At 39.9% G+C, this 23,064-nt stretch overlaps 1 protein-coding gene across 3 annotated transcripts in view; it reads right to left on the reverse strand.

The window, feature by feature from the left end:
* CCDC170 (coiled-coil domain containing 170) overlaps positions 1-23,064 on the reverse strand; it is a 104,522-nt gene that overhangs the window by 43,416 nt on the left and 38,042 nt on the right. For all 3 annotated transcript variants that reach the window (XM_088023839.1, XM_028103253.2, XM_088023838.1), the window contains exons 3-6: positions 21,696-21,824; positions 20,104-20,360; positions 15,870-16,014; positions 10,005-10,190 (exon numbers count right to left, since the gene is read on the reverse strand). In XM_088023839.1, the coding sequence (XP_087879965.1) occupies positions 10,005-10,190; positions 15,870-16,014; positions 20,104-20,360; positions 21,696-21,824 (717 nt within the window). The remainder of the gene's footprint in view (positions 1-10,004; positions 10,191-15,869; positions 16,015-20,103; positions 20,361-21,695; positions 21,825-23,064) is intronic.

Genomic DNA, 23,064 nt, shown 5'->3' on the forward strand with positions numbered 1-23,064 from the left:
AGAAAGAATTAATAAAAACAAATTGCTGTCTAGCATGCTGGTAAAAGGCAATCCATAGATAGAAAATGTTTACAGAATTATCTGCTCTAAAGCTTGACATACATGGAAATTGATTCTGAATAAACAGTAAACTTTCAGAGTCCTACCTACTAAAAGCGTCCTATGCACTAAAAATTGTCTGAATAAAGATGCCTCCTTAATACTATTCTAAATAGAGTAGCGTTTTCATAAAAACATCATGGCATAAAGGAAAATCAGATCTTTCTTTCAACATTCATTTACTGTGTATCTCCTTGTCTCATAAAATGGATAGAACCTGAAGAAGAGAGACAGAAATATCCAGCCATTCGGTGGGTGGGAGAATTAAAAGTAGAGGGAAATAGGGCGCCTGGGTGGCTCAGTCACTGGGTGTCTGCCTTCGGCTCAGGTCATGATCCCAGGGTCCTGGGATCAAGCCCCACATCGGGCTCCCTGCTCCACAGGAAGCCTGCTTCTCCCTCTCCCCCTGCTTGTGTTCCCTCTCTCGCTGTATCTCTCTGTCAGATAAATAAATAAAATCTTTAAAAAAATAAAAAATAAAAGTAGAGGGAAATAAAGTACCACACTGAGAAAAATAATTTGAAAGCATATAATGTGTATTGTTAGGTCCACAAAAATAAATGAAGGGCATAAGGGAGGCTACCTGTGCACCTGCTTCTATGTACTATAATCTAGAAGGATCCAAAGAGGCATAAAAGGGGCATCTTTAAAAGTGATTTAAAAAAAAAAGCAACTTGTTCACAGGGATTTCTAAAATACCCGAGTTCACATTAAATAAGAATAAACAACTTGTTAACCAGCACTGCTACAGTACTGCAGCCTAGGTAACTGGCAAAAAAAATAAATAAATAAAATTTGTTATTTATTACAAATAGTATGTTAGGGTCAAAAGCAACAAAAAAGAAACACTATCTTTGAATAACAGATTCCATGTCTAAACAGGCCAGTAACATTTCAGGCTGTTAGTTAAAATGCCCTCATCCCTTTTGCACCAGAACTGAACTTCAGAAGGAATTTATCTCCACCAACAGCTTGGAGACAAGAAAGATGTTCCTTGAAATGCTACTTTTCTTTTCTTTTTAACCGATTAAATCTTTATTTTTGCAATTTCCTGTTCTTAGCAAGTAGAGAGAAAGACAAATACCCTGGGTGAAAGACAGGAAGACACTAAGACAACTGCTTTTATGCCCGTGCAGCTTCTCTCAAGTACGCCAAGATAATCATCTGCAAAGTGTTTTTTTTTAAAAAAACCCTCATTTTAAAAGATGCACCCCCAATTTAGGCTTGCAAAAAACAGGTTATCATTGGTTATCACATATGCCTGCTTTTTAAAAAAATTTTTTATTAACATATAATGTATTATTTGTTTCAAGGGAACAGATCTGTGATTCATCAGTCTTACACAGAGATTAAGAGTCTCTTATGGTTTGTCTCCCTCTCTGGTTTCATCTTGTTTCATTTTTCCTTCTCTTCTCCTAAGATCCTCTGTCTTGTTTCTCAAATTCCTCATATCAGTGAGATCATACGATACTTGTCTTTCTCTGATTGACTTATTTCGCTTAGCATAATACCCTCTAGTTCCATCCACGTTGTTGCAAATGGCAAGATTTCATTTTTTTGATGGCTGCCTAATATTCTAGTGTGTGTGTGTGTGTGTGTGTGTGTGTGTGTGTGTGTGTGTGTACCACAACTTCTTTATCCATTCATCTGTTGATGGACATCTAAGCTCCTTCCATAGTTTGGCTATTGTGGAAATTGCTGCTATAAACATTGAGGTGCACGGGCCCCTTCGGATCACTACATTTGTATCTTTGGGGTAAATCTCCAGTAGTGCAATTGCTGGGTCTACTTCTTTACTTTTTTTAAAAAAGAGAATATCTTACTTTTTTTTTTCTTTCTGGTGATTTTTTTTAAATCAAGGAAGTCCCTGGCATCAATTTGAAATAAAAAGTCATTGAGTGTGGATAGGTCATTAAAGAAGACTGGCCTTTTCAGAAAAGTAATGGCTAAACTAATTGTGGAACCTATTTCATGAAATGCTTTGCTTCTCAAGGTCCTGGCAACAGCTTCATTTCCCCCTTCCCTTTCGATACCAGTCCTTTTTGTGGAGAAGCCCCACTGCTGCTAATTAAATTATGGCTCTTAAGGTAGAGTCAAGGACACTTTATCACAAATACAGTATTTTAACACCTCACAGATCTCTTTTTGGATAGTAATACAATAGCTACTCAATTCAGGTAACCAGTATCAGTACTGGTGATAATAAATTAGGCCCCTACTTTACTTAGAAATGACCGTCTAACATGCAGTTAGAAAACTGAAGGTCCCAAATTCAATGATGCAGAGATGAAAATTAATTCTAATCCCCTCCAAGCCCTAAAACCCTCTAGAATAGTCTATGGAAACATCCTATGTTTCCATAGACTATTCTATGGAAAGAAAACCCCTAATGCAAAAGAGGGGAGTTTCCATGACCCAGGGAGTGATATTTTTAACTACATACAAAAGGTCCTCAAAATACACACAAAAAAATATATCAGACGCTTGAGTACTATAGACTTACTGTCAGTTTGAAGTGTGCTAATCAACTGGCAGCTTATGCCAGGAGACCATTAAACCAGTTAAAATATTCCAGCTCTGAGGAATTTGTTCCAACCCCAATATCAGACTATTGTCTCCCTGCCCTTGAGACAAGAGCCCAAACAGTCCCCAACAAATCCAAAGCACAAAACTTTATGACTGGTAAAAATCAGAAAACTGAATTTGTGGTCATAAAATACCGTGGCACGTGGCAACAGGCCGGATTTCTTTTCTGGACCTGTTTCAGCCCAGTGAACTCTATGGTGTTTCTCACATGAAGTGCAGGCCTGGGGAGCCAGGGGCAAGGCCTTAGGGACGGCCCCTGCCTCAGCGCTCTGATTAAGTGCTTCAGGATTTAGGAGCACTGGGCTGATCTGCTGTAAACAGAAGTCCTCAGACTACAAACGCAATTACCCACAGAGCTGGCAGAGCGCTGGAGTGGAGTCTGGTTGCATGGCTACCTCAAGGATCCACTCAAGTAATGTGACATCGGTATCACTGGCCAGGCCCTGGGGACTGCTGTCAGACCACACTGACACACAGAATAAGAAACAGGTAGCACCCTCTGAGCAAAATCAGGGCTGACCTCCACAAAGGAAAACATTTGCCAAAGAGGACAGCCCCTAGAGAGACAGTGATAGGGATGACTTGTTTAACCAAATTCTTTTAACTTTTCATTTGTCCTACCAATGCAAGAAATGAATAATGACCCCTTCACAACCACTTTTAACAAAAGCACTTGTAAATAATATGACTAAGGCATTCGATTTACCTTCCCAATTATATGCATCTCTGTGTTAATTCCCAATTAAATGCATTATGTGATAAAAGCATTCAAAGGTTTGTTTTTAAAATGCAATTGTTTCCTATTTTAGTGTTGCTAACTACCAAAAATACATGACTAATTATCATCCAGGTGGAGAACCTCTGTCTTGAGTTTAATTCATCCAACCTTAGAAGATTTTTGTAAAATGATGGGACGCCTGGGTGGCTCAGTCGGTTGGGTGTCTGCCTTCAGCTCAGGTCATGATCCCAGGGTCCTGGGATCAAGTCCCACATCGGGCTCCCTGCTCGGCAGGAAGCCTGCTTCTCCCTCTCCCACTCCCCCTGCTTGTGTTCCCTCTCTCGCTGTCTCTCTCTCTCTATTGAAAAATAAATAAAAATCTTTAAAAAAAATTTTTGTAAAATGAAAAACCAGTTGATTTTTTTTACCTACTGCATTTAAAATTAAGAAATAAACTCAGAAATTCTCCCCAAACATGTGCTCTTATACATTGTTGGTGGGAGTGTGGATAGGTGTAATTCTGGTATAAACATCTAACAAAATAGAATATGCACATACCCCGTGGTCCTGCAATTCCAGTCCCAAGAATAGATCTGCAGGATAGATTACTGAATATGGAAAATGACGTATGTGCAAAGTTATTCCATTACAACTAGAGGGTATTATGCTAAGCAAAATAAGTCAATCACAGAAAGATAATAATCATATGATCTTACTGACATGTGGAATTTAAGACAAAACAGAGGATCATAGGGGAAGGAGAGGAAAAGATAAAACAAGACAAAACCAGAGAGGGAGAAAAACCATAAGAGACTCTTAATCATAGGAAACAAACTGAGGGTTGTTGGAGAGGAGAGGGGTGGCGGGATGGGGTAACTGGGGGATGAACATTAAGAAGGGCATGTGATGTAATGGGCATGGGGTATTATATAAGACTGATGAATCACAGACCTGTACCTCTGAAACCAATAATACTCTATATGTTAATTAATCGAATTAAAATTAAAAAAAAAAATTTTTAAGTTATTCCATTACAATACAGCAAAAGATTAGGTACTACACAAATATTCACTGATATGTGACCAGTTAAACAAATATGAGACATCTGTACCATAGAACATATGTAGTTCCTAAAAAGAACTGAGGAAATTTTTTATGTACTGATATGGAAGACTCTCCAAGATACAGTCAGTGAAAAAAGTAAGGTACCTAACCATGTGTCTAGCGCCATTGTACTTACATAAAAAGAGCATCTCTCTAGAACCAAGCACAAGTGACTGCCAGTTCTGATCATCTCTAGAGAAGAGACCTGTAGCTGGGGGACTAGAAATGGAAGGAAGATATGATAGAACAGAGACAACTATGAAAACATCCAGGAAATTCTGGTCCATTTAAAGAGCTGAGTCAATAGTGATAGCAACACACACACAGACATACACACCCCTTAGGCTGTCCCAGTGACACCATCAACCTTGGAAAATAATAAAAATTCAGTGTAAGTTTGAAATTCTCATTATTGACAAACACAATACAAGTTGACAATGAATTTAGCTGCCTGTGAGGCCACTGTGTTCTGGGCTTCACTATAGTACTGCAAACGCTCCGCTCTGAACTGGTCAGATTGTGCCTGGAGGACCATGGACAGTTCCCAGCTGGAACTTTTAAGAGGGACATTGTCAAAATGGAATGGGTTCAGCATCACATGCTAGCATTACACCCAGAATAAAAACATTTATGTAATTGTGCTATTTAAAATGCTGTTTTAACTTATTTTGGATGCATAGAGTGAATCTAAAGGCAAAGCATGGAAGACTTAATTATAGTTACAGAACAGAATGTAAATATTATAAACCTTGACAATGTAAATACAATAATAAAGTAAAACTGGGAAGTAGAGAGAGGGAAGTAAAAGGCATTAAATTCTTCCACATTGTAGCAAAAAGTCTAAAAATACCATTTCATGTTGGTGAATCAAGAATAGAAATGTATTCCTTTAAAGTCTCAACGGTAACTGTCAGAAGCTAAAGTAGGAATGCCCCAGTGAGACTAGAAGTGGAAGGAGAGAGGGTTTTAAATTTTATTTCAGAGTCTTATGAACAGTTTCATTTTTTATAATACGAGAAGATATGATTTTAGTGTTTATTTTCATTTTAATTCCTCACCCAGAGGCTAGAACTCTCCTAACCTCACAGATGATAAGAAAGAAGTTTCAAAGTTTGAGAGATACAGACTGCTTAGCCAAAAGAAAAGACTTAGAAATCCACGACAGATGTCTGCAAATGCTTTGAAGTTAGCCATAAGAAAGCGATTTCAATTTATTCTATGAAGTTTCATGAAAACAGAACCACGATGAGGATGTACATTATGGGGATCCTGATTCTGACTTGCTATAATGAAGAATTGTCAAACAATTAGAACCATACAGAGAGGGGCGCCTGGGTGGTGCAGTCGGTTGAGTGGCTGACTCTTGATTTTGGCTCAGGTCGTGATCTCATGGTTGTGGGATCAAGCCCTGCATTTGGGCTCTGCACTCAGTGCAGAGCTGGCCTGGAATTCTCTCTCCCTCTCCCTCTGCCCCTCCCACCTGTTCTCTCTCTCTCTCTCTCTCTCTCTCAAATAAATCTTTTTTAAAAAAAAACTATATAGAGAATATGGACCTCCTTGTTCAGTAGTGGGTTCCCTGTCTATGGAAGAGTTCAAGTGAAGGCTGGAAACTAGCTAGACAGTGACATTTTAAAGATGATTCTGATTTCACATAGAGGGTTACATGATCTAGATTCTAAAAGACCTTAAGGTCACTGCCAACATCATGATTCCAGGATTGTAAAGAGACCTTCAATTTCTTTAGTAATTTATCCTGTCTAATAAATCCTCACTTCCAGGAACTTATTTCCATATGCCTATACCCTTAAAATAAATTTGTTTCTTTGGATCCCTGGGTGAATGTAAATAATTAGGAAAAGGAAATAAAAACACTGAGCATCAATTATGTGATGGGCATGTCCTGAGTACTTCGTGTATATTATGTCATCTAGTGCTAAGAATAATTTTAAGAGATGGATCCTTAAATTACTTTTCTATTTTACAGACAAGAAACTGAGGTTCCAAGAGATAAGATCATAAGCCTCAGATCACATAGCCAAATGACTCTGGAGCCCAGATAAAAACCTGAGAGCCTAGCCTCTTAACCACTCTACTCCCTGTGAACCGTCTCAGGCTGTTCTCTCTTCCATTCGCTACTTCATGGTAAAAAACCAAACAAGCAGAAGGGACATCCTTCCAAACCAGACCTACCAATATTCTTTCTTAGCTTCGATTCTAGCTACGAGAATTAAAGCTAATGTGAACAGCATGAAGGAAAAGAAGCTGTCTGAAATCCCATAAGTAAGTTTAGTTTCTGATCTGCTGATCTGAACTTGTATGGCCTATAGGAAATGTGTGTGTGGCTTGTTTTAGGGAAAGTGCCTACTCTTTTCAACACTGGATTATTTCAAAATAAATGAAAGAAAAACTGCCAATCTTTGATAGTTGTTAAAACATACTTCAATATTAACTACTTAAGATTTTCAAATAATATATTTACCATATATATAATAAATCACCTGGATTTTTATTTGGAAAATTTTCATAAAGTAAAAGTCATAAAGTAAGTAGAGTAATTAAGAAAATGAGAAAAGTTGTGTTTTGTAAAAACAGGACCCCAGCGTGCAAATACTACTACTTCTGCAGTCATTCTGGGCTTCACTATTAAAGTAAGTCCTACCACAAAAACAGAGCTTTAGAAAGCATTATGATGACTCTTTCTGAGGCCATTAATGTCAGTAAAACCACTTGACAGTATTTTTCGGTAGTCAATCTTTGGAGTCATAATCCTATGAATGAGCACTTTAAAAAGACCTCAAGTTTTTTATTGCCCTTTTTTTTTTTTACAATTTTTATTATTTTGGCAGGAACTTCATCCCAAAACGAATGTGTTTCCAAGTCTGAACAACATTGCATCATTTACAAGTAAAGATACATATAAGAAATAAGTTACGTTTTTTTTTAATGTGCTCTTATAACGCATTCTCATTTCCTACTGCTTATCTTCAGAAATGCTTTCTTACAGGTAAATATTAAATAATGCCTAGTTTTCAAGGCTTGATACTTTTTTTTTTAAAGATTTTATTTATTTATTTGAGAGAGAATGAGAGAGAGAGAGCATGAGAGGGGGGAGGGTCAGAGGGAGAAGCAGACTCCCTGCTGAGCAGGGAGCCTGATGTGGGACTCGATCCCGGGACTCCAGGATCATGATCCGAGGTGAAAGCAGTCACTTAACCAACTGAGCCACCCAGGCGCCCCAAGGCTTGATACTTTAATAACTACAATTTGTAATCAAATTCAAGTTATTCATTCACTGAGGAAATTTGCATAGCTACTTACTGTTCTTGTCCTGCTGACAAGATGGCATCAGACAGATATGTAGGGTATAGCTGACTATACATGGAAAGGGATTACTGATGACAGCAAAGTAACGTATTGACCAGGGTTCAAATCCCAGCTTTGCCACTTACGAGCTATGTGAACTTGAGCAAAGTACACTCAGTACAATGACTGTGCTAATGGTAAGTGATCAATAAATGGTGACTATTATACTAATGATTGCTGACAGTATTAATGTAAAAAAATCTGAGAGCCTAAAACTTCACTCAGAAGGCTCACTGGTAGGTAAGATGTTAAAAGCGTAATTTTGAAATAATTTTATGTATATTGTAAGACAAAGCAAATGAGTAGATATTATGATTAAGATTCGAACAATACTAATATAAAACACAAAGATATTAGGAAAACTCTAAATATCGCTTTTAATTAAAAAATACCAGTATTAGTTTATGACTAAAAATGTATTTCTAGCTCTGGTCACCTAAAGAAATGACAGCCCAAAAGCAATGAGCACACCGAGAGCCTAAATCTTGGTTTTAAGCACCATTCTCCAGGAAAAGGCACCAACGCTCCCTACAATACAGGCTGATTTTAGTTCTGTAATCTGAAAATTCTAAGTGATCCTAAGAGGCGATGACTTCTGTCAGAAAAAGCAAAGAACTGTTAAAAGACTAGAGTCAGTTTACAAGGTCACAGAGACCATCTTAAAGGGGCTGCTACTGAGCCAATATAGTGAATTTGGAGCACCAAAAAAAAAAAAAAAAAAGTAATTGATGGTAACACAGTGAGTAAATAAAAATCCATGGGTCCATAGAACTGAAAAGAAAAGAAATAAAAAGTTTTAATGCCAGCTAATAAGCAGAAGGAATGGTAAAATTAGAATATTACCTTTTTGCCACCCATGATGTAAATTAATCCAGACAAAAATCAATGATGATAACACCACTCAGTAAAGTCAATGGGGAACAGAAATAATCTGCCAGTTATCAGAAATAATATGCCCAGAGATACCTTATTTAACTGCAGAAGAAAAAAAAATGTCCCTTTATGCTAAAGAGATGGGCAAACTTAGTGTCAGCAACAAGGAACAATCTAGCATGACTTGCCTATAACATGAAGTCTACAACTTAAGCTTTGAAGTGCCCTTGCCAAAATCATTTAACCTGAATCCAGTCCAGTCATTTCCTAATTTTGAACTACATCTCCTTTACCACTTAATTGTCTCTTACGTACTTTGTTAACTGATTGCATTGGCTCACTTTTGCTTTTGAAAATTCACCATTATTATTAATCCCATAATTAGTTTCTTTGTCACAAAAATATAAAAATTTAATTGAAAGATTATATAGTGTTAAAAAACATACAGTATTAATTGGCATGCTCAAACAGAGCTTGGGGTAATTTGAAAAGATCAAGCAATTCATTGTACAAATAACGGTCTAGCATTGAGGAACTTCCCTTTGATGGTCTCTTCTAAGTAACACTCATCTCCTTCGACCCTGCAAGTATACTTCTAGGGTTTTTGTCTCACTGATATATTCTCATGCATGCCAAAAAATATAAGATTATTCATAGCAGCCTTGCTTATAATAGTGTGTGGTATATTACCATTTTGTGTCAAAAAATAAATGAAGGGAAAAATATAATGCAGAGCATGTTGCTATTTGTATTAAAATTAAAAAAAGAAAAAGAATAAGTATACACATCAAAGAACATTTCTAGAAAGGTATATAAAAAAAAATAATTGTTAACAGAGGTTGCCTCTGAGGAGAACAACTGGGTGGCTGGTGGGAGGGGTGGGGGTGGGGACAATTTTCACCATAAACCCTTATGTCTATTTGGAATTCTGTATCTGGTGGATGCATTACCTACTTTTCAAAAAAAGTTAATGTTTGAGCTTCAAAAATCCTTAGAGTCTAACTAAAGCAGGACAAAATTCTCTACAAACTCTACTTTTAAATGTGTTGTGTGTCTTTTTTTTTTTTTTCTAATTAGGAAAAAACTATGTACCCAACGGCCTGCTCGGGTCACCACGTCCCATGCTGCCACCAGCCCTCCTGCTGACAGCAGCCTTTTGAAACTGTGGTCAGTAACGCCAGTGTGCTCACCCACATCTGGTTTTCAATTTCTGGTTCATAAACATGATCGCAGGTGCACATGCACACTTCACATACTGTACCTGGTTCAGCTTGTCTTTCTCCTCGGTGCAGGAGGCAGCTTTTTTCTGCTCTCTGTTTACTTCTGAAACCAGCCTCGTGATGGTTTCTCTGCTAGCTTTTGCTTCCATCTCATGGACATTTATAGTCTCTTCAAGAGTAACAATCTGTCCTTTCACGAATGTATTTTCCTCGCAAAGCTCTCTAAGCTGCAGAGAAAGCAATTACTATAATATTAGCAATCCTATAAAAATTAGCAATTTCACACGGCTTCCTCTAAGCAACTCTGATCTATGTACCCCGCTGACTGCATGATCACATGAAACCAGTGAAAGCACTATCCCTCCATCCAGTCAAAAGAACACATTTTCAAAAGCAGCCTCTAAACTATTGTTATGCACAGACCCAGTGATCAAATTAAAATTAATCAAAAGATAGCTCCAGGCAACACTGCTGAGAGTCTTGCCAAAAGCTTCCCAACAGAGCAAGCGTCAGCAAGCCCCTGGCTTAAATAATAGAGGAAAGGTGATGTTCTACAGAGATTACAGCAGGGGAGGAAGCAAGGGACTTCTATTCTGCCCACGTCCACTGGCGCCAACTGCATGCAAGGCGCTACCTGGCACTGGGGGAAACACACACAGAAGAAAGCGGGACTCTTTTTAAAAAGAAAATCCTTCTAATTAATATAAGCATAGAAAAATCCTGAATAACATGCTCAAACAGTGGCTATCATTGGGATTAGCAGAGCTTTTCACTCTCTATGTTGTGCATTTGGGTTGTCAGCTGAAAGCAGGAGTAAGATCTGTAAGATTTACAAGGAGGGGAAAATGAAATCAGACAGGCTTATTGGCCCAGGGAACCAGCCCTGCAGACAGCTCAGCCTGGAGGTCCTCCTGGAGGGCCGTGAGGACGCCTACAGGAAGAGATGAGACCCCACATTATAGAGTCAGTATCTGGGGAAGTGGCCAGCCTCAGCACCCGGCCAACATGGTGCCCTGCTCCCAACTCAGGGCTGTTCCCACTCTCCTGAACACATTTCCGCATAATGTGTATGCTCAGTCCCCAACATCCTTCAAAAGTCCCCACCTCAAAATGCAAGCTGGTGCAGCCACTCTGAAAAACAGCATGGAGGCTCCTCAGCGAATTGAAAACAGAGCTACCCTATGACCCAGCAATTGCACTACTGGGGATTTACCCCAAAGATACAAATGTAGTGATCCAAAGGGTTACCTGCACCCCAATGTTTATAGCAGCAATGTCCACAATAGGCCAACTATGGAAAGAGCCCAGATGTCCACCGACAGATGAATGGATAAAGAAGATGTGGTATATATATATATATATATATATATACACACAATGGAATATTACTGAGCCACCAAAAAAATGAAATCTTGCCATTTGCAACAACAAGGATGGAACTAGAGAGTATTATGCTAAGGGAAATAAGCCAATCAGAGAAAGACATGTATCATAGGATCTCACTGATATATGGAATTTAAGAAGCAAACCAGAGTATCTTAGGGGACGGGAGGGAAAAGTAAAACAAGACGAAATCAGAGAGGAGATAAACCATCGGAGAGTCTTAATCATAGGAAACAAACAGGGTCACTGGAGGGGATGGTGGTGGGGGGATGGGGTAACTGGGGGATGGGCACTAAGGAGGGCATGTGATGTCATGAGCACTGGGTGTTATATAAGACTGATGAATCACCGACCTCCACCTCTGAAACTAATAATACATTATATGTTAATTAAGTGAACTTAAAAAAAGAAGTCCCCACCTCAGAGGGGCAAGCCTCGGCCAATCTGTCTCAACTAGCCTGCCACGCCTCTACCCTGCCTCACTCTCTATGCCCACAACCCCATTTACTAGGTGGGATAATATTGGATATTTGTTTTGTCCTCATTATCTTTATCTCACAATAACGAAACTTCTGGGAGAGCACAGATTTAGTCTTATCCCATTCACTGCGGCACCACCAGCACCCAGAATCGTGTCTAGCCTATAGTAGTCACTCACTAAATACCTGTGAAATGGATGTCAAACTAAGTCCTTAGGAACGCCTCTTTGGTTTCTTGGGGGGCGGTGCACATGGGGTTGGGAGAGCTATAAAAGGGAGGAAATGGGTTTTGAAATTGAAGGAGTGGTTTTGTTCCACTCCTCCGGGGAAACACCTGGGTGAGTGTTGATAAGATAGCAACCTTTCTGCTCTTGGCCAGTGATTTTTTTTTTTTTTTTTTTTGAGATGCTAAAGCCCTAGAATTCCAGTACCTGTTTTAAAATATAGTCTTTTGTTATTCACATATGGTGCGGTGAACAGATCTGGAGAGAGCTGCCCTTGAAAAGCAGTTTGTTACTCACAGTTTTCCAGAAGGGGGGGCACGCCCTGCCGTACAAGGCCGCGCAGCGAAGCATGGGTCAGTCAGGAGACAGGACAGCAAAGGAAAACAGAGGCAAGAGTCCTTGTTGTGGTTTGCATAGGAGCGAGTGAGCAAGGCGAGGTGAGCAGGTTCGGGACTAGCTAGTTAGTACCCTGAGGAGTGTAAGGGCTGTCCCTAGCTGTCGGGTACCTAGCCCTGTGGTGATCAGGGAAGGCGGAAGGCGGACAGCAGCCCAGAGCCTGATACAGAAACCGGCCCAGAGCCTGATATAGAAACTGGCTGGGGATGTGGGAGCGGCTGGTTTGCATATGAAAGCCAGGCTCCCAGGAGGATCACTGACGAGGAACTGGCTAACCCTCTGAGTCAGTCTCTCCTGGGTCAGCAAGGCCCCAGATGTCAAAGCATTGGAAATACAGAAGACAATGAGGCATAATTAATACAGTATCAACTCCCAGATTAGCACCTGGAGCTAGTCTCTGACAGGGGGAAAGGGTGTCATGAAAGAAGAAGGTTCTTCGTTCTCTTTTCTTCTCCCCATCACGTGGCTTTAAAAACAGTCTCCCGAACTGCACTGCACTGTGGACTTTCACAGCCAGGCTCCCGGTCACAGGTGTGCAACAGGGAAGAGGAGATGCATCCAGCACCCTCAAGGCTGTCACGCCTCAGCTATCAAAACCCATCAGCCAAGTGCAACACATCCTCAAGTTAACGGAAATGATTTTGCAGTTTTCTGGAAGTACAGTTGGGAAGCTTACTAATAAAACTCCGAGATGGGGCCTTTAAGACTGGCTGCATGGGTTAATGAAAGAAACTGAAGGAGACACAAATAAATGGAAAGATACTCTGCACTCATGGACTGGAAGAGTTGATACTGTTAGAAAGTCTGTATTGCTCAAAGCAATCTATAGATTCAATGCAATCCTATCAAAATCCCAATGGCATCTTGCAGAGACACAGAACAGTGATAATGTCTGTATGGAACCACAAAAGAGCCTCAATAGACATAACAATCTTGAGAAAGAACAAAACTGGAGGCATCCTGTTCCCTGATTCCAAACGATATTACAGAGGTATCATCATCAAAACAGTATGGTAACAACATAAAAGCAGACAATAGATCAACAGAATGGAATAGAGAGACCAGAAATAAACCCACACACATGTGGTCAATTAATTTACAACAAAGGAGGCACAAATATACAATATGGAAAGGACAGTCTCTTTAATAGGTGATGTTGAGAAAACTGGACAGCCACATGCAAAAGAATAAAACTAGACTACTATCTTATAGCACACACAAAAATGAACTCAAAATGGATTAGAGTTGAATATAAGGCCTGAAACCATAAAATTCCTGGGAAAAAAACACAGACAGTAAACTCACTGACATCAGTCTTGGCAATTTTTTTTTTTTTTTGATCTGACTCCAAAAGCAAAGGCAAAACAAAAATAAACAAGTGAGACTATACCACACTGAAAAGCTTCTACATGGCCAAGAAAACCATCAACAAGATGAAAAGGCAACCTACTGAATGGGAAGAAAATATTTGCAAATCATATACCTGACAAGAGGTTAATATCCAAAATATATAGAGAATGCATATAGGAAAAAAATACAATTAAAAAAATGGGCAGGGATGCCTGGGTGACTCAGTCAGTTAAACGTCTGTCTTCAGCTTGGGTCATGATCTCAGGGTCCTGGGATTGAGCCCCACGTCCAGCTCCCTGCTCAGTGGAGTCTGCCTCTCCCTCTCCATCTGCCTCTCCCCACTGCTCATGTGTGTGCACATGCTTGCTCTCTCTTTCTCTCTCTCTAATAAATAATAAAATCTTTAAAAAAAAAAATGGGCAGAGGACCTGAATAGCCATTTTGCCAAAGATGACATACAGATGGCAGACACATGAAAAGATGTTCAACATCATTCATCATCCAGGAAATACAAATCAAAACCACATGAGGTTTCAGTTTACATCTTACATCCATCAGAATGGTTAATACCAAAAAGATAAAAAGTAACTGTTGGAGAGGATGTGGAGAAAGAGGAAAGCTTGTGCACTGTGGGTGGAAATGTAAACTGGTACAGCCACTGTGGAAAACAGTATGGAGGCTCCTCAAAAAATTAAAAATAGAATTACCATATGATCCAGCAATTCCACTTCTGAGTATTTATCCCAAGAAAATAAAAACACTATTTAGGAAAGATATATGCGGGACGCCTGGGTGACTCAGTCCATTAAGGGTCCAGCTTTTGATTTTGGCTCAGGTCATGATCTCTGTCTGGACCGTGAGATAGAGCCCCACGTTGGCCTCCGTGCTGGGTGTGGAACCTGCTTAAAATTCTCTCTCTCTCCCTCTCTCTCTGCCCCTCCCCCACCACTTGCACTCTCTTAAAAAAAATAAGAGAATGAAACTTTGCCATTTGTGACAACATGGATGGACTTTGAGAGTATTATGCTAAGTGAACTAAGTCAAGAGAAAGACAAATACTCTATGCTTTCACTTATGTGTGGAATCTAAAAAACAAATGAGCAAACAAAACAAAACACAAAACACAAGCTCATGAATAAGAATAACAGAGTGGTTGTTGCCAGTGGGGAAGGGGTTGGGGGATACAGACGTCCAGCTGTGAAGTGAATAGGTGATGGAGATGCGGTGTGCAGCATAGTGCCTACAGTCAACAGTATCCTAGTACACATTTGAAAGTTGCCAGGAAAGTACATCTTGAAAGTTCTCCTCCCAAGAAAAAAATAAGTTTTTTGTAACCTTTCATGGTGACAGATGGTGACCAGACTTACTATGGTGATCATTTCACAGTGTATAGAAGTGTTGAATCATTATGCTGTACCCCTGAAACTAATATAATGTTGCATGTCAATTACGCCTCAATTTTAATAAAAAAGATTGGGGGCAAGGAGATCTGTCAGGAAGCAAGGATATGAAAGGTGTGAAATAAGCAAAGACAGGGTGGGACCTCCAACGTTGTCAGGTACCCTAATGAATCACTATGTGCCAAGTGAATTATTCGCTGATCCAACTAATTTCCACCTTACTGGCAACCTTTTTATTATTTGATTTCAATGGAAAATTAAAAAGTACTTTAGAACTAATCTTAACCTTATACTCAGTAAGTATCCGAAAAATGACACAGCTGGTTTTGGTTTGGGTTGCATGTGTGTATGCTTCTGTCTGTAACTAAAACAAAAAAACTCCCTAAAACACATTGTTAAGATGAATAATTAACTGTATTTGGCAACCTAAATATATTTTAGACAAAACAATTAATCTTTTCTGGAGAGTAATTAATCCCAAACAATGTTGGAAAGGATTTTGGAATAGAGCTCAGAGAGGTGAAAAGGTTTGTCCCAGGTCACAGAGTCAATTAATGCCATACTTGGGCTACTGTCCCATTCCTCTGCCACCCCCAGACTCAAACACAGCACTTCCGTTCAGGGCATATGTCAGAATGACCGCTACACTTATTGTCTTTTTCATGTGCATACACCTTTAGAATTAAATCTTCATCTGATGCCTTTTCATTCTTCTTCTCTGGATCTAAGCAGTCACCAAGTTGAGATAGAAATTCCTCATGTTTCCTGCAATTCTTCGAGACTTGATTCTTATTCTCCTCATTTTCCTTTAAACACTTTCTATAGGGCAAATAACACATACATCAAGTTGTAACACTATAGAAGAGATCATTCATCAAACAAAGTTCAGAACTTAAGCTCTCTGATCCAATCATCACTTTCATCACAACAGTTTCCTGGACACAGAGCACATCATTGTCATGTGAGCCCTGTACAGGAAGGAGAAAAGTCAAAGCCAGGCACCTACACTTAGCAGAAATGTACAAAAATCTTCATGGCATCTTAGATCTAGTAACAGCAAAGGAGACAGACTCTCTGACTCTTGTCCTTGACCATTTAGGATCTGCAGAAGTGGCAGGAAATCTCTAGATCACAATGGATGTATATAGTCATGGGTCTCTGTTGGGTCCTCATGAAGAAGGACAGTACTGCTATATTTCTTCTAGCGTATCATCCTTTGCTTTATTTTCAGACACTATGCAGTGATCTATATAAGGGTTACTTAGGGCATACCCTGGGTCAGGCCAAGCATAACTATAATAAAAAATATATCAGGAGCAGTGGATGATCCCCCTCTCTAGAAGAGAGAGATGTTCAATCACCAGCAAAGACCATTATTAGTTTTCATACATCCAGAGTGTTTAAAGAGTATTGAGATGGGCCAGTCAAGGAAAATCAGTTGATTATGCTCTGCTATGAATATTTCATTTCAAATCTCAGATAGGTTTGCTGAAATAGCACGGTCTATTTCTAATGCTTTAAATGTTAGAGACTAAGAGATCATCAAAAGACAGACATACTTTAAAGGCAAATTAGAATCATTTCAGTAATTTGGTATCATTTTTTCAGTACCCTAGATAATAAACATGATTATTGCTTTCCCTTTTTACCATGTTGAATGTTTACTGCAAATTCTTTCATTCTATTCAAAGATTAACAAAGCATGTAATTGCATACACTCAAAAGCATATCATATTTCTATTTAGAAAAATGTATAACAATAAAAGACCAACATCAATATATCTCTAAGTTCTTATTTTCAGCATATAAAAGGTAAAATTTATTCAGTCTCTCTGGCTCACGAAAAGCACAGTTAATGCTATGATGTGGATGGATTGATTTACATGTATGAATCCACCCATTCAGTCCAAGGCTTCAATCTTGCTTCTCCATCCCAAGTGTGGCTGAACTGTTCCCACTTCTATTTGCATTTCACTTGGACCCAACAAAGTCCTAGGAATCTACCCTAAGGACATAATCACATCAATGTGAAAATATGAATACAAATGAATACACTTGGTTTATAATAATTCTTTGAGTGAAACTAACCTGAATGTCTGCAAGAAATAACAAAAAGAACTGGTAAGTAAATTATGATATGTCAGGCAATGGGTACCATGGGCTATTAAAGATGATACCATGAGTGACTTTTTAAAATATGTATAACATAGGGGCGCCTGGGTGGCTCAGCTGGTTAAGTGCCCGACTCTTGATTTTTGGCTCAGGTCATGATCTCAGGGTCGTGAATCGAGCCCCATGCTGGGCTCCACGCTCAGCACAGAGCCTGCTTGAGATTCTCTCTCTCTCTCCCTCTGCCCTTCCTCCTGGCTCCAGATCAATCAATAAATAAAATCTTAAGAAATATATGTCTACAACATATTATTCAGTAAAAAACATAGTTCATTATATGATGTCAACTACCTGAAAACCTGTTCACCAAAATTTGAAGTATAGCTTTTCAGAAATCATAAGGTCTTGAATAATTTTAATATTTTTGGCAATTTTCTATATCTTAAAAAAATTTTTTTACAATTAGTACATATCACTTGTATTATTCATTTATTTAGTAAATATTTACTGGATACTCACTATGCACCAAGCCCAATCAAAGGTACTAAAGATACAGTAGTGAACAAAACAGATGAACATCCTTGCCCTCACGGAGCTTACGTTCTAGTCAGGAAGATGGACAGTAATCAAAATCAATGTATGTGAAATGTATACTGTTATAAAAAAACAAAAAAGCTGGAGAGAAAAAATTAAGCAGAAAAGGGAAGAAGAAATATTTGGCAGGGGAGCAGAGTAAAATTTTAGATGTAGTTACTCATGGAAGACCTGAGAAAGCAACTTCTGAGTGAAGACCTAAAGGGAGCAGAGGGGCAGCCATGCCGTATCTGGGGGAAGAGCTTTCCAGGCCAAGGGATTAGCAAGTGCAAAAGTCCTGAGGTAGGAACACACCTGTTACGTTCAAAGGACAGCAAAGAAGCCAGTGAGCTGAAATGAAAAGAATGGAAAGAGAGAATAGAAGCAAAACCAGGTCAGGATGAGCCTTCTAGGTCATAGAATATCCTTTGTCTTTACCCTGAGAGAGAAGAGAAGTCACTGCAGGCCTCTGAGCAGAGGACCAAAGAGATCTATTGTGTTTTTACAGGATCACTCTGGCTGCGAGGGTCACAGGCAGCAGCAGGAAAATCACTTCGGAGGCTACTGCAAACATCCCGGAGAGAGATGGTAGTCCCTGGAATCAGGTTAGTGGCAATGAGAGCAACAATGGGAAGTAGTCAAAATGTAGATTTATTCTGCAAGTAGAGATGAGGGGACTTGTTGAAGGATCAGACACAGAGTGTGAAAGAGCAAGAGGACCAAGGATGATGACCAAGGTTGTTGACCTGATGGACTAGAGGAATGGAATTATCACTAGAGGTGAGGAAAGGAGCAGGAGGGTTCTGTGGGAACAGCCGGAGCTCCGTTTTGGCCATGTTAAGTGTGAGATGCCCACTGGACATCCACATGCTAAGGCCCCGTAGGTAGTAAAAATATGTGGGTCTTTCTTGAGGTCTGAGAAGAGATCCAGGCTAGTCATAGAAATGTGGGCATCACTAGCATTTAGATCATACTTGAAGTCATGAGATCACCAAGAGACTGAATTTAGATAGAAATCAGAAGAGATTCAAGGACTGAGTGCCCAGGCACTCCAGTCTTTGGAAGTCAACGAGATGAGACGGGGAAAATGAAAGAGACTATGGCAGGGCAGCTAGAAATGAAAGATACAAAGCTGTCCTAGCAGCCAGAAGAAGCGGGTGGTTCAGAGAGAGAGACCAACTGTGCCTGACATACTGGTAAGTCAAGTGAGACAAAGACTGCCCATTTAGGGCACCTGGGTGGCTCCGTCGTTAAGCGTCTGCCTTCGGCTCAGGTCATGGTCCCAGGGTCCTGGGATCGAGCCCCGCATCGGGCTCCCTGCTCCGCGGGGAGACTGCTTCTCCCTCTCCCGCTCCCCCTGCTCGTGTTCCCGCCCTCGCTGTCTCTCTCTCTGTTGAATAGATAAATAAAATCTTTAAGAAAAAAAAAAAAAGACTGACCATTTAATCCGCAGTGTGTGGTCATGGGTCACCACAGTGAGTGGTTTCAGTGGAGGAGACCCGAGAGAGAAGAGAGAAGAAGAACTGGAGACAATGAGTCTGTACAAACATTTTAAGGAGTTTTGCTGTTAATGGGGAGATAAAAAGAGAACAGGAGTGGTGGTGCTGGGGTTTTTTGTTTTTTTAAGATGGAATAAGTAAAATAAATATCAAGCATCTTATTATTAAAGTTATTCATTACGCGCAGAATTTTAAAAGTATATTTTTGGAACAACTAGTTCCCAGTTTTGTCTCAATAATTATCTTTTGCCAGAACTAAGTGTGGAAAACTAAGGTTTCGTGAGTTTTCCGCATAAACGGGCAATAAAAGCTAACGAGGAGTGTTCGGGGTGGTCTGGAGTGGTCTGGGCTTCCAGGGTAGTTTTATAGCCAGCTCTTGAATAAACACCTCCCTCTGTGTGCCACTTCACTGCCTCTGGTTAAACCTCTACTTACAGAAAATCTTCCAAATTCAGTATATGAGCATTTGCAGCCCTAATCAATCGGACATAAATATGCTTAAGGACAATGCCTTGTTTGTTACGATTCCTGGTAACATTTGGAAACGAGCTTGAGAAAAAGTTTCAAGACTCCAAAGATATTTGAGCTTCAAGATTTTTTTTTTTTTCAAATTGAGTTCCAGGGCCAAATAAGGCAACAACACGCCAGTACCTTCAAGGGCATATCCTGCTATCAGGAGCTAGTATTTTCATGCTAACAACTACAAGATATATTGAAATACCCTTACTGTAAGTTCTCATCTAGTTCTGCAACTTTCTTCTTTAACTCCTGATTCTCCTTGATTGCAGTGTGAGCTGTGATTTCGGTTCTAATTTTAGAAGTGGTAAGTGCTGCTGATTCTTCTTCCAGCTCCTGAACTCTGTCTCTCAGGGAGGTGAGGAGAGATGATTTTCTAGCATTATTTTCTTTGTAATTCTCCATTTCAGCTTTCAACTCTTGACAGGAGGCTTCTTTCGAAAGCATCCTGGATCGGAGGTCCCGAAGCTAACATGGAAAAGCCATAAGAAGGAGGAAAAGACTTCAGTGGTGTTAAGTGTGAAGTACTTTTAAGAAACCCAAAACCATAATTTCAAATCTCACTCTTTCGTTCATGACTTAATCCAACTTTATTTTCTTTTTTTCATATTTGTATCTACATTACCAGATGGGAACATATGCCTAAACAATGGACTTTATATTCTGTCTCTTTCAAAACCAATTGAGCAATGTCTCGAGGTGATTTAGTGTCACTCAAGAGATATTTGTGGTGTATTTTGCAAAAAGCGATATTTTTCAATGGTAACTCATTTTCTAAATCTGCATTGCTGCTATTGCTGCTGACAGACAATGAAACGAGAAACCTATAAGCTAAGATATTTGTAATTTCAGGACCACAACTGGTTCCTAAGTAGATACAGACTGTTTGATATGTCACTGTATTTCTCCCACTTGCCTTCAGGATCCTTATCGTGGGCAATAAAAAAATATTAATAATAAAAAAATAACATTCCAATTTCTGGGGAAAATATGGAAGAAAAGGAAAATCCTTATAGGTTTTATACAAAAGAAACATCTTAACCTTTATGAATTCTGTGGCATCAAAATACTGAAGAACGTATACGCCCTATTAAGATATCAGAGCCACCCTATAAGAAAACTTTATGAATGCATGTACTTCTTTGGAACTATGAGTATACATGCATACAATTTTTCACACACACACACACACACACAGAAGGTATCAAATCATCTCAGTGGACTCCTGGCAGCCCAGTGAAAGGGCTAGTTACCTCACAAGCAAGCCCCGGACCCCTCAGGGCCACCAGGCTATGAGCAGAATGGTTCTAGAGAGACTCTCTCAGAAACTCCACAATAGACCTGATCCAGCCCAGAGGGAAGATGGATCCTAATCATCATCCTAGAATTTCCCCCAGCCAATCAGAACTAGCAGTAGGAAGGGATCCAGCATTCCATTCTAAGACCTCCAGATTGCAAGCAAACCACATTAAAGGTACACATTCAGGGAAATGCTAAAAATACCCCAACACCAAGGCAGCTTCAACCAAAGTCATCAGGTGCCTCCAGGTCTCTCAAGGCTGTGAAGTTCCTCGGACATCTGGGAACCAGCCAACATCACTTTGCTTTGAACCACGGCAAATGCATAACCTTTCAAGAGTTCTCTACAAGGGGAGTAGATGAACCAGAGGAATAAATACCTTTGCCAAAAGGTGTAAAGCTGTCCTATTTCTAATCACCTCTACACTCTGCTTCACTCTAGAAGAAAGCTTCACTCTAGAAGATAAAATGGCCCATTTCGAAGTCACGAAGATGCAGTCTTACCTCAGACTGAGCACATTCAAATTTGACCAAAGTTGCCGCCAGTTCACTTCGAGCGTTTTCGGCCGCATTCCGATAGTGGTTTAGTTGCTCCCGAGTGACTGGGACTTCCAAGGGATGGCCGTAAATTTCCTGACAGGGTTCCCCCAAAAGACAAAATATAAAGAAGAGTTTTAAACAATCTTTTTCTGTGCAGCTGTGCAGAGCAAGATTAAACACAGAGCATTCTTTGTAGTCCCAATGTCTCGAAAATGTTGCCCAGGCAGTGTCTCGTCCAGATCATTTCACTCTCAAAATTCTGAGGGAGGTGGGAGGCAGCCCAGGAATGAATGATGTGCTCTCCCAAGATGGCATTTAAGGATTGGCCTTTGCCACTTTAGAGAGCTTCCTTCCACCCAACTCAAATGCTACTTGACCTCTGACCAGAACCGATGATAAGAGTCCCCACAAAACTATCAGAAGAGACTCAATGTGACAACGTCCACAGCAAAGAGGCAGTTTTCATTGTCCTTCTGTTTCCAGACTACAAAAATGATCAACTCACCTCATATTTTGAATAAAGGGCATCATTCGTTTACCAAAGAGATTGTGTGAGTTGAAGGCAAACGGCTGCCTCCTTCCTAATTATTCACTATACCACTTATTCTCAATCTCATAGCCTATCTTGGGGTCATGACCCATGAAGTTGACTCAGATGAATGCGGGAGACCACGGTAGTGGAGTGGTGCCTGAGGAGTCTTCCCCCCATCCGCCAGGCAACAGCTCTCAGTTCCACGGATGGCAGCCAATGCAGAACTGCGGATCTCCACGTGGCCAAGTTTTTCCAATCTTTCAAGACAAGTCATATATCCAGACTTTCTGAAGTAAAAATTCCCAGTTTTTTCAGCTTGGCAACTAATTTCAATGTTTAAAAAAAGAAAACTATGATCCAAATAAACACATCTGCAGAGCAGATTTGATGGGTTTGGCCTGTGGGTCATAGTCTGCAACCTCTGGTTCTGTTACTTATGCCATGAGACCAGCCTCTTTCGAGAATTATTCCTGAGCTTGGACAGATACCTATGCCTACCTCTGTGAAGTTTCCAAGGCCTGTGGTCTTTGTGAAAGACACACAGGAAAGCCATTCATTTCTGAAGGAATACGAAAGAGGTCACATAAAGGAGGGTTTCCTGGAATTATCTACAAGGCCTCAGGGGACACACTAGTAAAACTGGTTTATGACTGCCCAGCTACTGAACTGCCAAAGACTACTGTTTGGAAATGTTCATGAATGCAAAAGTCATCTCAAAGCCCTTAACTTTATAACAAGCGTTGTCATGACTAGTGCGTTTCAATGCACAAAATGCCAAGCAAAACCTTCAGTGCACCTAGT

Source organism: Eumetopias jubatus, unplaced genomic scaffold, assembly GCF_037043125.1.
Source record: "Eumetopias jubatus isolate StellerSeaLion01/CBP00866 unplaced genomic scaffold, mEumJub1_p1.0 scaffold_6, whole genome shotgun sequence".
In the NCBI taxonomy this organism is placed as follows: Eukaryota; Metazoa; Chordata; class Mammalia; order Carnivora; family Otariidae; genus Eumetopias; species Eumetopias jubatus.